Genomic DNA, 14,101 nt, shown 5'->3' on the forward strand with positions numbered 1-14,101 from the left:
GCGAACAATGCGCACCCCGCCTCGCGCCCCGCCCCCGTGCGCTCATTGGCCCGCGCAGGATTGGGGCGGCCCGCGGGGGCGGGCGGAGGGCTGAGGCGCGCGGCGTGGGGGGCGCGGCGGCCGTGCGCGTGCGCGGGGCGGGCCCTGCGCGGGGCGGGGGCGGTGCTTTGTGTGCGGCCGGCGGGGCGCGCGGCGGCGGCGGCGCGGGGAGCGGTGGGCGCCGCGGTTGGGCGGGCGCGCGCGGCAGCATGGAGGAGCTGAGCAGCGTGGGCGAGCAGGTCTTCGCCGCCGAGTGCATCCTGAGCAAGCGGCTCCGCAAGGTGCGTGCGGCCCGACCCGCGCCCCGCGCCCGCCTGCCCGCCCGCCCCGGCTTACGCGCCTCTTCTCTCCCTGCAGGGCAAGCTGGAGTACCTGGTCAAGTGGCGCGGCTGGTCCTCCAAGTGAGTCCCCAACAATGCGGCGCCCGCCTTCCCGCCCGCGCGAGCTCGGCCCCGGGGGAAGGGGGGAGGGGGTGGTGTGGGGACCCTCGGCCGCGCTGGCGCGGGGGGAGCCCGTGCGCAGGGCGGGAAGTTCGCGGGGTCCCCGTGGGCTCCTCGGGCTCTGCGGGAAGGGGGCCTCCAGCCTGCGCGGGGCTGCCCTTTGTTTACAAGCTCCCCCGGAACCCCCTCCGGCCGCGGCCCAGCCCCGCTCCCGGCGCCCCCGGCCGCCTTTCCCCGCGCCCAGCCCGCTTCCCTCCTGCGCCGCACGCTCCTCCCGCGCCCATTTGTTGCATGCGCCCCGCCTCAGCCCTCCTCGCGGGCCGCGATCCCCCTCCTCTTGTCCATATTTTCCTCGCTGTAACCTGAGCTTTCTATTGATGGATGTAGGGGTTTCTTTTTTTCTTTCAGTGGAAGGGAGGGGACTTGGCATCTCCGGAAGGGGCTCTGTTTACAGTGGCTCTCGCAGACCCGTTTCCCCCTTTTTCCCCGACCCCACTTTTTTCTTTTGCTTTCCCCTCCCGATGCCCCGTCCCGCGCTCGCTTGGGCGCCAGCCACATTGTTCTTAATCTTGGGGCTGGGCTTCTGTACCCCTCGGCCTCCCTCTCCCTGCATCCTGGACGAGCCTTCCCTTCCCTCGCTGGCTCCGGGCCAGGGTTTGGGGGCTTCCCTCTCTGCAGTTTTCCATTTGATTGGAATTTGTTTTCTTCCCCAGGGAGACTTTGTCGTCCTCCTGAGGCCGTGTGTTAACTGGGGAGTTAAGGTGGCAGTATCCCTTTGAATTGAAGGATAGATAAGGTGCTGGCTCAAGGGCCCCGGTCTCCAGGAACTCCTCCTGGGTGTGGGTGGGACGTCTCTGACTCGGCCGCAGCCACTCAGTCCCCCTGCCATTAGCAGGGATTGGAGAGCCGTGGGGCAGCCCCATCTGCTGCTCCCTGGAGTGGCCAGTCACTGCTTGTTTCACCACGCTTGCTCTTTGCTTTTCCAGACACAACAGCTGGGAGCCAGAGGAGAATATCCTGGACCCACGGCTGCTCCTGGCCTTCCAGAAGAAGTGAGAAAGTTCCCAGCGTGTGTGGGAAGGGGAGAATGTGGGGGGAAGGTGGCCAGTCATACAGGGCGGTTCTGGTCCTCTGGGGTCCTGGGCTTGGGCTGTGGTCTGAGGTCCTGGAGCAGCTGCCGCCAGGGCGTCCTGTGCCGTGGCCATCTGTGAAGGTGGAGCAAGCTTTGAGGTCCGGGATGAGTCCCTCCCCCACCTTCTGGGGCCGGCAGGTGCTGTGTCCAGACCTAAGGAGGCACTGAGTGCTGCTTTTGGTCTTTCTGACAGCCATCCTACAAAAATGAATCTTCCTGTTTCCTTCGTGAAAAGTTCTGGCTTCTCTTCTTAGCCTTTTCTGTTGACTAATTTGCAAACAGCACTAATAAAAACCAGGATGGCAGGTTTGCCATAAAAGTGCAGACCTGGCCTCCCAGCCCTGTGGGAGGATGCCATTGAGCAAGAGAAGGCTCAGAGAGGGAGCTGGAACACACAGCACGAAGTTATGCTTATTATGGTCTGTCTGTACCAAGAGAAACACATTTATTTTTCTCTGGGCTGCAAAACAGATGGTACTGAGTGAGCACCGTGGGGCCCCTTTGCCAGTCTCAGGGGCTGAATTTGCTTCTGTAATTCTAGATGCCATTTCTATTTTTAGTTAGGAGACTTGGGTTAAAGGAGGCCTCCTTGAGATACTCAGGGAAAAGAGTGGTGAGGGGTGGGCATGGATGGGCCACCCCATCCCAGTGTGAGAATCCGAGCAGTGCTGTTGCAGGACATGCTGGCAGGGGTGAGGTGTGGGTACTTTGCTGGGGACTGCCCTGGTGATGGAGGCAGGTATGTTAGTTGCTCAAAAGCTTTCCCAGGTGGGGTCAGTGTAGTCAGCTTATTCTCTGGTAGCTCAAGCTAGGCGCACTTTTTTTCACTGTAGCAGGAAATTTCGGGTCTTCTCAGAGGGGCCATGACAATGGGGAAAAAGTGAAACCAGGTTTGGGGCAGGGAGAGACAATGAGGTGAGCGTGTGCTTGCTTCAGTCCCTTCGGAGAGTCTTGTCAGCAACCTTCTTCTCTGCTGTGTGATTCATGACTCGGGTCCTGTAAGCCTTGGGAGGCAGGGAGCTGGTAATTTCTCTGCCAGGCAGTGTCCTGATGCTGTGGACAGGGCTGTGTCCTTAACTTGCTTTTGCTTATAGCACAACAGACAAGAAGTGGGGTTAGCAAACATCCAGGGAGAGAAGGGTTAAGAGAAGAACCAGGGGGTGGTCTGGATTACATCATGGGGGGAGGAAACCTGAGAGGTGGATGCTTTGCTTTCTGTCACCCACCAAAAAGATCCCACTGGGAACTAGGAGCTGGCAGTTACTTGCTGCAGGGGAGGCTTTGAGTGTAAGGGGGGGGGTCTCAGGTTAGCCCGCAGGTACAGGTGACTGTGTCACTGGGGGGACCCGTGAGATGCTCCTGTCCTTGTAGGAGACGAGCAGGTTGGGGGCTTCTCTGGAGTATGAGTTCTGCCTGGTTGTACTAACTGGATTCTTTAAGAGATCTCCTTCCAAGTCCCAGTGAGATGATGTGGCCCATTTTAATTACCAGGAAACTCCTCCAGATAGATCCTCTTCCCCAGGGGGTAGCCTGAAATACAAGCTTTCTCTGCGGGGCTGGGGCAGCGCTCTGGGCTTCATGACCCCAAGTCCCAGGGGCTGGTTAATGGTGTCCTGCAGGTGATGCGGGCTGTGAGCCTCGGCCACTTCAGAATCAAGCACCTCCAACACTTCCATCTAGAGCAGAGTCTAGGGACAGAGGGGTCTTAGAGAAAGGAAACTGAGTTCGAAGTGTGAGCCAGGGGCACTGGCTACGGGAAGGTGGAGTGCAGAACGGGACTGGAGCCCTTGGTCCCCTGGCACTCTTTGGACTGGGGAGATTTTGTGTGGGCCCTGGAGAGGCAGGGGCTGGGGGCAGTGGTCCTCGCTTCCTTGCCCTGGACTCTTGTTTGAAGTGAGGGGTTGGAGCATGTGACCACAAAGGCTCCTTCTAGTTGTGGCATTCTGGAATTCCTAGGAAACACTCTACCTGCAGAAAGTGGCCTGGATTAGCACCGTTTTAAGTGGAGTTGGAGAAATTGGAGAACTGTTCATTTCCTAGCTTTGCTAGAGTTTCTTTGACTTGTCTTTACCCAAATACAAGTGAAATAGATGGTTAGGAACATATTACTGACACACATTGCAAAGGAGGACCACTGCCTTGGATGTGTCAATAATAGGATATGTTTCTGCGGTGACACTGATGGTAAACTACAGGGGCCGGAGTGTCCGGGGATGTTTGAAGCTGTGGGGTTCCCCTGTGGCGGGAGGGAGGGTCTGTGCACGGGGCTTCTCCCCCATCACTGGTGACTGTCTTCAGGGAACACGAGAAGGAGGTGCAGAACCGGAAGAGAGGCAAGCGGCCCAGGGGTAGGCCGAGGAAGCACACAGTGATGTCCTCCTGCAGCCGGCACTCCAAGCTCAAGGTGGGTACCAGCGGCTCCTTACCTTCCAACGCTCGCTCTGGGCAGACTGGAAGGTGGTGGAGGGAGGTTGAGGGCTTTGGGGAGTGGGGCCAGGGCTGGCACTTCCGAGGAAGCCCCCCTTGCTCCGAAGACCCTGGCCTTGTGCCTCCTTGCTTGCTGCTGCTCTCAGCCCTAGAGTTTCCCCTTCTGCCCCTAGGGCCCTGCAGTGGCCAAGCCCTTCCTCGCTGGTTTCTTCTTCCTTTGACATGCTTTCTGCACTCCTTTCTACCTGATAGCAGGGTCAAATGTGACTGTTGACCGTTGCTCTTTCTCACGCCTAGTGGCTTAGGGGGAACAGAAAAGAACAGGAAGCTACACACAGTAGGTTCTCATAGGTTTGCCGGGTAGACACAACTAACAGGGCAGCCCACAGGTATGCACACACCTGGGGTCCGTGGCACCGCCCTCCCTCCCTCTAACAATTCAGAGGCAGGGTGGGGAAAGGGGTCCCGGGCTTGGTCCCGGATGTGTCTTTGATTCCTTTCTCAAGGACACTGCCCTGGAACCCTGACACACGCTGCAGCCAAGAGCTCAGTCACTTATGAAAACCTCCCTCCAGGAGTCTGTGGGGACCCTGCCTTAAGTCTTGTTGGCCTAGTGTACACTGGCCTCATTTTGTCTTCGAAACCTTCCTTTTGAGCAGGATATGGGGGCTGCAGGAGTCCCGCTGACTGCGTGAGAACGTGGGTTATTTGCATTGAGAGGTGGCAGTGGGGCCAGCCGGGCCAGGACACCCTGAGACTCCACGTTTGATTCGATCATCCCCAGTTCAAGGCAACCCAGCTTTGTGGCAGGAAGCTGGGTGTTAACTCTGTGTCCCTATGACCCAGCGGGCAACACAGGGACCTGAGAAACAGGAGGGTGCAGTGCACTTAGCATTTGGGGTGACGCCTAGAAAGGGGAGAGAGCAGTGGTTTGTTTTCCTGTGTCCTGGAATGTTCTAAAGGGGTCTGATGTGGAAATGAAGAGATTGAAGTAAGATGTCACTTGCTTTAGGTTACAAGGCTCTTGTGCACACTGCTTCATTCAACTCAGAGTCTCATAAGACACGCAAAATGTGCTGCTCTGAGAGCCTCGGTCTGCACCATGTCCCCTTGACAGCTGGTGATGTGTGCTTTTCCCTCATTGCTCCGACTTCACTTTACCAACCACCTGTCTGTTTTTCTCCTATCCTACCTTTAACTTTGCGTGTCATGGTGCCTCATAAGGACCTTTTAAATGCTTTGGGAACAAGGTGGTGAGAATTGCTCCTTCCTGGCTGCACCTAGTCTGGAAGTCACAGGAGGGGCTGGCCTCCAGCCTGCTGATGCCTCTTGGAAAGTGTGCGCTTGAGACCCTGGGGATCGCCATAGAAGTGGTGACACCTTCCTCTTTGTCTTTGCAGGAATCTGACGCCCCCTCCAAATCCAAATCCAGCAGCTCCTCCTCTTCCTCCACATCTTCCTCCTCTTCCTCAGATGAGGAGGATGACAGCGACCTAGATGCCAAGAGGGGCCCCCGGGGCCGTGAGACCCACCCAGTCCCCCAGAAGAAGGCCCAGATCCTGGTGGCCAAGCCTGAACTGAAGGATCCCATCCGAAAGAAGCGAGGCCGCAAGCCCCTGCCCCCAGAGCAGAAGGCAGCCCGAAGACCAGTGAGCTTGGCCAAGGTGCTGAAGACCACCCGGAAGGACCTGGGGGCCCCAGCCAACAAGCTGCCCCCTCCTCTCAGCGCCCCTGTGGCGGGCCTGGCAGCCCTGAAGGCCCATGCCAAGGAGGCCTGCGGTGGCTCCAGCACCATGGCCACCCCAGAGAACCTGGCCAGCCTGATGAAGGGCATGGCCGGCAGCCCCAGCCGGGGCGGCATCAGCTGGCAGAGCTCCATCGTGCACTACATGAACCGGATGAGCCAGAGCCAGGCCCAGGCCGCCAGCAGGCTGGCACTCAAGGCCCAGACCGCCGGCAAGTGCAGCCTCGGGCTGGACCTCAAGGTGAGGACGCAGAAGGGGGAGCTGGGGATAAGTCCCCCAGGAAGCAAAGTCCCAAAGGCCCCTGGCAGCGGGGCTATGGAGCAGAAAGGGGGAAGCACAGGGGGTTCCCCACACATCCACAGCAGCAGCAAGATCCCTGCTGGGTGCCTGGGCCCCCAGCCTGCACCCACCCAGGAGCTGAGCCTCCAGGTCTTGGACTTACAGAGTGTCAAGAACGGCACACCTGGGGTCGGCGTGGTTGCTCGCCATGCTACAGCCACCAAGGGCATCCTTGCTACTAACCCAGCCACTGGGAAGGGCGCCGGGGGTGGCTCCACCATGGGGAGTGGGGCCGGCATGTCCACTGACACCAGTAAGAGTGAGAAGCTGGGCTCCAGGGCAGCAACTCTGCCCAGCCCTGCAGGCAAGAGGGACTGTGTCAAGGGCAGTGCAGTCCTTGGTGGGCAGGAGGGCCACACAGCCTCTGGAGAAGTGCGCAAAGCGGCCGCGCTGTCAGAGATGAGCACTGGCGAGGAGAACAGCAGCTCTGACTCAGACCCCGACTCCGCCTCGCCACCCAGCGCTGGACAAAACCTCTCCGTGTCTGTCCAGACTAGCCAGGACTGGAAGCCCACTCGAAGCCTCATTGAGCACGTCTTTGTCACCGATGTCACTGCCAACCTCATCACGGTCACAGTGAAGGAGTCCCCCACCAGCGTGGGCTTCTTCAACCTGAGACATTACTGATGCCCTAAGGCTGCCAGGTCTAGCCTGCCATTCTCTGGCTTTTGATAAGTGACCTGCACCCCAGACCCTCTCCAGGGGCCAGGTGGCCTCATTCAAGGGCAGGCTTGGAAGGGACTTTTCCTGGACCCCGGCCCTGCCTGTGACTTCTGGCAGGAGTGGTACCTTGATGCCTTGCTGGGCCCAGCCTTGCCCTTGTTCCTACCTCTGGGCCTTCACTTCACTTCCCATTTGCCTCAGGAAGTCTGGGTGGCCCCCTGTGGCTCTGACCGAATGTTTCTCAAGCCCCTCCAGTGGTTGTGCTGAAATGTTTCTCAAGCCCCTCCAGTGGTTGTGCTGTTGGAACTGCCCACTCTGGCCTGTGATGACAGATTGGTGGTCACCTTCCTCCCCGTTTCCCAGGGGCACAGGTGTTAGAGGAGGGAGCTCTTCCTGGTCCAGTTTGGCTGTTCCTGCCCAGCAGTGGGGAGAGTGGATTGCGGGGTGGGAGAAAGCAGGGCCTTGGGGGACTGCTCCAGGGAGGGCTTGATGAAATTTTTAGAAGTTGGGGTGGGGGGAGCAGGGATGGGGCTGGACGGTGCGAACTACCCCCTTCAGAGCAGTGCCTGAACTGACCAAGGTGAGGTGACTGTTCGTCTCCCCATCCCTGCCCCCACCCTGGACAGCTGAGGCTATGGCCTTAATGGAAAAAGATAGGTGCTGGCAGTAGGGGAATCAGGAACCCTAAAGAGGTTGGTTTGGGTGCCATCCAACCCTGGTTGAGATTAACAACTGCAGCCCCCAAACATTGACCCAGACGTCCAGCAGGGGCGGGGAAGGGCTGGTCCCAGAGCTCTTTCACCTGAACAGCGTCTGCATTTGGGGAGCAGAAGGAGAAGGGTGTCGTTCTGCTGCCTGCCTTTTGCCAGCCTGTGCAAGGACCGCCTTACTCCTAATCGTGGGCCCACACACTGCCCCCAGGAGCCCCTGGAAGGTGGGTGTGTGGGTAGTTGCTGAAAATAGATGCACCCTCGCACCATCTGCTGGCGTCCAGCTGTCGTGCTGGTGTTGGCTGCAGATCCCCCCACAGCGTCTGCCCAGATGGATGGGCACCACCTTCCCCTGACAATCCCCCCACCTTTGGGGGTTCCATGTTCTGCTCCTTCCTGGCTGAGAAGCTGTATCCCGGTACCATTTGGGAAGTGGGACAGAATCTGAGCAGCCTGCCTCACAGTGGGTCCCTGGAAAGGCCAGATCTGCCAACCCGACTGCCTCCTCCTCGCAGTGGGCTGAGTCTGGGAGCCGTCTGTGTGGTTCCTGACCAGAACTGCCTCTATGGGCTTAGGGTGGAGAGGTGGGTCAGCGAGGGGTCACTGGGTCTTTGTGATGCCAAAAAGAAAAGTTGGGGTGTGGGGGACTCTTTCTGCTTCAATTATTGGTTAAAGTCAGCCGCAGACCTGAGACTCTTTCTGTATCCCCTAGACTTGATGCAAGGGAGATCCTGGACTTAGCCAGTGGGCTCTGGTTTCCAGGGTGTGGGCCTGCCAGACCTCCAGTCCCCCCAGTCCCTCACCCTCCACACCAAATAGGAAGAGATGGCTTTTGTGTAGCCAAACTGATTTCAACAGTGTGCCTTTGGGGGCAGATCTGTGTTCAGGACCTTGTCAAGGGGCATCCAGATGCAGCCTCTGGGTCTCGCACATGGTAGCCTTGTTGGCTGCAGCAGGAATGGTGCCCACCTTGGTGGACCCAAGGGCTTGGGGTCCGAGACAACCAGGCTGAAACTGGAAAGTGGGCAGTAAAGGGGAGACTTGCCCCCTGCACTGCGCGGCACAGCCTGGAAGGGAACCTAGCGCACTGGACCCTGGCATCAGCCTCCTCTCCTGTCCCCAGACACCCAGATGCCCCCTGGGTGTGACTAAAGGGCTCCTCTGGGCTGCCTCTCCCTCAGAGGAGCTGACAACCTCTGGATTTTGCGGTTCCTTTCCTGCCAGGCACCATGCTGCCTTAAAAGCTGCAGTGCCGGGCCAGCAGCAGCTCTCCCCTCTGAGCCCTTGGGGTGACCCTGGGCTTCCACGGGCTGTTGGCCAAATGTGTGTCTGGGCTGACCTGACATCCCCAGCAGCCAGGTCTCCAAACCCCAATTTGGTGCCTTTCTGTTTACCAGCTACTTCAATCCCAAAGTTTGAATCTGCGAACACCTTCCTCCCAGCCACTTTGCCTTCTTGCCGTGTTGTATATTTTTCTTGGTGCTTGTGTCTCCAAGGGGTTCATGTTTAAAAGGGCGTGTGTGTGTGCTTGCACACACATGTGCAGGCGTGACAGCCTTCACTGAAGAATTGGACCAGATGCTCAGAGTTGGTCGTCATGTTTACCAATAAATAAAAGTAGTACTTTTTTATTTGCTGCTATGTGTGTGTGTGTGTGTGTGTGTGTGTGTGTGTGTGTGTGTGTGGGGCTTGGCATCAGTCACACTTCTGGCCTGAAATCCGTGGTTTCTTTATTCTGCAGGGTTTCCTATGTGAGCTGCATCACAGTGTATATTGAATGGGTGTTATAATCCTGTCGCATCTTTCTGTTTGCTTCTGTAATGGATAGGAAGAAGTGGGCAGTCTGTCGTCTTTAGAGGGCTCGGCATATTTTTTATATATTTTTGGTACCAAAAAGAGTGTTCCTTGTTTTGGTTACACTCAAAATTCTGACCTAACAAGGCTCTGGGCCTAGAGGTTTCATTCGGGGAAAACTTGGGGGGAGGACCAGAGCTTTGGACCAGTGCCAATCACTGGCTTGATTTGTGTTTTTTAATTTAAAAAAAAAAAAGCCAAATCATTCATGTATGCCACTTCTAATTGCTTTAAACTATGGCTGTTTGCTTTCTTGAAAGAACGAAAGTGGGTATGTTATTGCCCTGGGAAACTTCAGATCTTGGTTGAAACAGGACAGCAGCCCAGCCCCCATATTCAATCAGGACCAACCAGTTAAAGGAAATGCCTCCCCCAGGAAGGCCACAGTGGTTGGGGTAAGGGAGTGGGAGGACTGAGAGGTAGTGCCTAGATCACCAGATTTTTGCTCAAGTGCATCTAAAGATTCTGTGGGTTTTCTAGTATTTTTGGAAAACTAACACTAGCAATACGTTGCAGATCTTTTTTTTTTTAGACTGATGTTAATTTATTTTGCAGGGGAAGGACATTAGCAAATGGTGTCAGAAGATTTCTGTCTTTTTGTTAACTCTTAGTATATCAATAAATTTTTTTTTAACTTTAAGCTTGGCTTATGTCATAAGTGCTGCCCAGAAACACAACAGTCCCTTCACTTTTCCTTTCTTGAGGCAAAAGTCTTCTCTGGATGCAGACTGAATCATGGGATGAAAAAAAGGCTTTGGGAAAGCCTTAGCCACTTTTCTGGGGTGTAGAAAAAGGTTTTTTGTACGCAAAGGGGTGGAGTGAGTCCCTAGACCAGCGGTTCACAAAGGGGCGATTTGGCACCCCAGGGGATATTTGGCAATATCTGGAGACAATTTTGGTTGTCACAACTGGGGGCCAGGGGTGAGTGTTGCTACTAGCATCCAGAAGGTAGAGGCCAGGGATGCTGCAATCCATCATAAACTCACTTTGAGACATCTCCCAGGAACTGATACTCAGGTGACAACAACCCAAAATTCTCTGCTCCCCCTGCCCCCCATCCAAAGATACTGTGTTGGAAAGCTAGTCACCTCCTTGAATCTGCCACATGTGGTGACACTAAAAGTTCACAGCTATTGGATTCCAGGGGAGTTGCTATGAAGGGCAAGAAGCTTTGAGTCAGTGGAGCTGCTGTGACTGCTCAACCACAGCTCATAACGAAGAGATGATTCGCTTATTGTATAACCTTCCTTGCTCCTTTAAGGTCTGCATTACCCTCAGCATGAATTTATTCATACATTTCAGCCTCCAGGGAGAATGAAGCTCCCTTTGAAGTGAAGAGAGAAGTTTGGGCCTAGATGTTGGCCGCCACTAGTTGAAAGGCTAGTTGGGGCGAAGGCCTGAAGGTTTTAGTTCAGGAGGAGGTTCCTGCTGCAAACAGAAAAGCAGCCCCCAGTTCCCCAGTTCTATTGAGCTCTGGAAAAGGCCTGCGAATTTGAAATCAGATTCTTGCAGGGAAGACCGCTGGTGTGTTTTCTTTTGTTGGGCTTTCAGAGGCTGGAGCTGTTTTGCTTTGGAGAAGGTGGGCAGAGACAACCTTAGCCCACTATCCTCGGGCTTTTGAGAGCTGCAGAAAGGGGTTGGGCCAGGAAGGAGCAGGCTAGCGGAGCAGGAGCCGGCGCTGCCCCCGGTGGCGAGCCAGGCTTCCGCGAGGAGCCCATTTCTACAGAGACTCGGCCAGACGGGTGCGGGCCCCGGCCCACGCCGGCCTTTGTTAGTTTCTGCGCTGCTGATCTGATCGCCTAATCCACTGCCTTCCCAGAAGAATGGGCTGGGCTGCCAAGGGGCCCGACCTGGCCCGAGGGCCCAGCCCGCGGCCTCCCCGGGCTCAGCCCCGCGCCGCCGGTTCCAGCCCGAGGGCGCCTGGTGCGATAGGTGCAGCCAGGCTCCTAGGAAGAGGATCCGGGCGGCTGGACACCTTCCTCCTCTCCACTCTCCCGGCTCGGGGGTCTGGCCGGAGGGAGGGCACAGAGCGGAGCCCACAGTGCCCACTCTAACGTGCTTTTGTGTGGGAGAGATGCGTTCCCTGCTCCTTTCAGGACCCAGAAAGGCACGGGCAGCCGCGGGAGGGGGTGGGCGCCCGGGAGAGGGGCTGAGGCCATCGCCTCTAGAGGGCGCGCGCGTCCCGCGAAGCTCTGGCCTCCGGCGCTTGGACGAGCAAGGGAAATTACCCTCCCGGGTCTCTGAGGTGCCCCGGGGAACCGAATTGCACGACCCGACCGCTCCGAGCGGCCCCCAGCAGCCACCGTTTCCGAAGTCTCAGAAGGAGAGCCCCGGCCCCAGCCCATAGCCTCTTTCCCCAGGTCCAGGTCCCCAAGGCTGGACTCCGTGGAGCCCCGCCAAGCACTGAGCTCCCCCATCTCGGACTCCAGCTGGGTCCGAGGTCCCCTCTGGGCCTGGAGGACTTTTTGATGAGAAGAGGAAATCAGAGTATGAGCCCCTAAAGTGCTGGGGCAGCCCTGTTCGCCGGCGGGTCTCCCACGCACAGCGCGGGGCCTCGACTAGGATCGGTGCGCTGTAAGCATCAAAGGGACAGGAAAATGGATACGGTCCGACGCTCTCCGAAGAGCCATAAAGATTCCAGTTCAACCAGTGTGTGTGCTGGGCCAGACTCCGCGCTGGCGGCGACCGCACGAGCCGGCCCTGCCCTGGGGATGCAGGGGAAACGGCCCGGCCCGGAGGCGGCATCGTGCGCCGAGGCCTCCACACCTGGTCGCTTTCCTGGAGATTCTGCCCAGGGAACGGAAACCCGCGGAAGGAGCTCCCGGTCAAAGCCGAGGTTGGTGGTGGTCAGCCAAACGGGGAAAGGGGGCAGAGTCGGCGCCCTCCAATCTCCGTAAGCGCAAGCCCATTCCGCGGCCCAAACACGCAGGAGCCAACGCTGCTCCTGGCCGAGCAGCTGAGCCATAGCTTGGAGGCTGGCCGCCCGCTGCGACCCTCGCCAGGCCACCCACTCCACACCCTGCCCGCTGACTCTGCCCACAGAGGGCGCTGGCCCCTCACGTCCGAAGGGCACTCAATGCTCCGTGACCCGCTGTCCCAAGCCCGGGCGCCGGGCCACTCCTTCCCTCCCAGGTTTTCCCACACTGGGCACAGAACTGGGGGAAGGAGGCAGGGAGAGCTCCGCCAAGGGCAGGGTCATTGACTGGTTGACCAAGTGCAGGAGATGCGCGGGCCAACGCGTGCCCAAGCCCCTCCCTTCGGGTTCTGCCAGTGCGCCTAGATCCCGGCTTCTCCATGGGGCGACGTCTGCAGGGTCTATGGGAGTGGAATTGGGTTCAAGGCGATGGCCTCTTTGGAGGTCCGGAGGGCGGCTCTCTTGTGCCGACTTCACGACCCCGCCCCCACTGCCGCAAAGTCTGCGGCCAGGCAGGGCCGCGGACCCCCGGCTCCCACACTGCGCTCTGCTCTCCCCGGATAGTGCCTCGCCCAGCGTTGGGATTTCTGCCCCCTAAGAAGACCGAGGACAGAGAGGCTGTGGGGGTTGGCGGGGGGCGGGGGGCGCAGGGCTGCGCCGCGGTAGCTCCGGGTTCACTAATCACATCAGCGCGCTCTGCGCCGGCTCGGAGCAGCCAGTTGCCTAGCAATACCCGCGAATTCAATTCCTCAATCAATAGGCGCGAGGCGCTGCATTTCGGGGAGCTCTGGCGAGGCTGGGTGGGTCTGGGAGGCGGGTCCCACGACAGCACCCGGGAGCAGGCCGGGAACGCCTGGGGAGCGCTGCTGCAAGGCGCCTGGGCCTCGAGGACCAACGACGTCGGGCCAGGGGGGGGTGGAGCGCGCGGGGGAAGCCCCGCTAGAAGAAAGGCGAACCCAGAGGTCGTGCCTGTCCTCCCAGGGTCCTGGAGTTCTGCCCGTGTCCCAGAGAGGTGCAGTCGGTAGGTAAGGAAAGCCACGACCTCCCCCCAGGAGGTTAAGGAGAGCCATACCCTGCTCCCTCCCAAGCCCACCTCTCCCCCACCCCCCACCCCCAATTGGAGTTCCTCCAATTTGGGAAGGGCCTTTTGGGGCAGAATCCCCCCTGGCGCAGGGGGTGAGAGTGGGGGATGGGGTAGGTAATGAGAGAGGAGAGAATGGTCCTCTCCTCCCCGGGCGCCTCTTCCTTCTGCTCGAGGGGGGGAAAGGGGAATAAAACCGAGACACGTCTCTATTTACAAAGTATATATTTAAACACGTAAAAAGTGGTATTGGATACAGACATTCACAACCGCAGAAGATAGGTACCGAAGCTTCACTCTCGAGCTGAGGCGGAGATCGAATCAAGATTTGTACAAATCTTAGAATTAAATAAACCCAACACGCGCACATCCCGCACGGTTGCAGACTCCTAGCCACGTGGCGCCGGCCCCTGCCCACCACCCCCCCAGGTCAGCGTCGCAAGAGTGAGGAGACGCACACACACGGCCATGGACACACGGCAGGACAGAGGGGCGGTGGGGGCAGAACCGGGCTGGCCGGAGGAAGGTCAGAGGGAAGGGGCAAATTCAGCCCCGAAGAAGCGAGACGAGAGCGAAAGAAGGGAGGGAGGGAAGGAAGGCGGCAGCCAGGTAAAGACACGTGTCCCCGAGTCACTGTCCACTGGGTAACAGACATGTCCCTTCAATGAAGTTTCATCTGAAAATAGCGTCGACATTTAAATAGATACACTCGGTCAACGGCGCTTCTTTATACAAAGTCTAAAATACCAGTTTTACA

General features: G+C 58.1%; 1 protein-coding gene across 1 annotated transcript; it reads left to right on the forward strand.

Moving 5' to 3' along the window:
• The first annotated feature begins 209 nt into the window (after positions 1-209).
• On the forward strand, positions 210-7,046 carry CBX2 (chromobox 2). The gene is made up of 5 exons (XM_058561797.1): positions 210-320; positions 397-440; positions 1,466-1,531; positions 3,910-4,015; positions 5,439-7,046. Exons 1-5 carry the CDS (start codon positions 249-251, stop codon positions 6,747-6,749), a joined length of 1,599 nt encoding a protein of 532 aa, XP_058417780.1. The 5' UTR covers positions 210-248; the 3' UTR covers positions 6,750-7,046.
• Positions 7,047-14,101: the final 7,055 nt, after the last annotated feature.

This window comes from Diceros bicornis, chromosome 18 (genome assembly GCF_020826845.1).
Source record: "Diceros bicornis minor isolate mBicDic1 chromosome 18, mDicBic1.mat.cur, whole genome shotgun sequence".
In the NCBI taxonomy this organism is placed as follows: Eukaryota; Metazoa; Chordata; class Mammalia; order Perissodactyla; family Rhinocerotidae; genus Diceros; species Diceros bicornis.

What these genes read in the sequence shown, in the direction of transcription:
- CBX2 (XM_058561797.1), top strand. Translation starts at nt 249, where the DNA reads ATGGAGGAGCTGAGCAGCGTGGGCGAGCAGGTCTTCGCCGCCGAGTGC. An exon ending in TGAGCAAGCGGCTCCGCAAG is followed by an intron (nt 321 to 396) that starts GTGCGTGCGGCC and finishes CTCTCCCTGCAG; the next exon opens with GGCAAGCTGGAGTACCTGGT. An exon ending in CTCCTGGCCTTCCAGAAGAA is followed by an intron (nt 1,532 to 3,909) that starts GTGAGAAAGTTC and finishes GACTGTCTTCAG; the next exon opens with GGAACACGAGAAGGAGGTGC.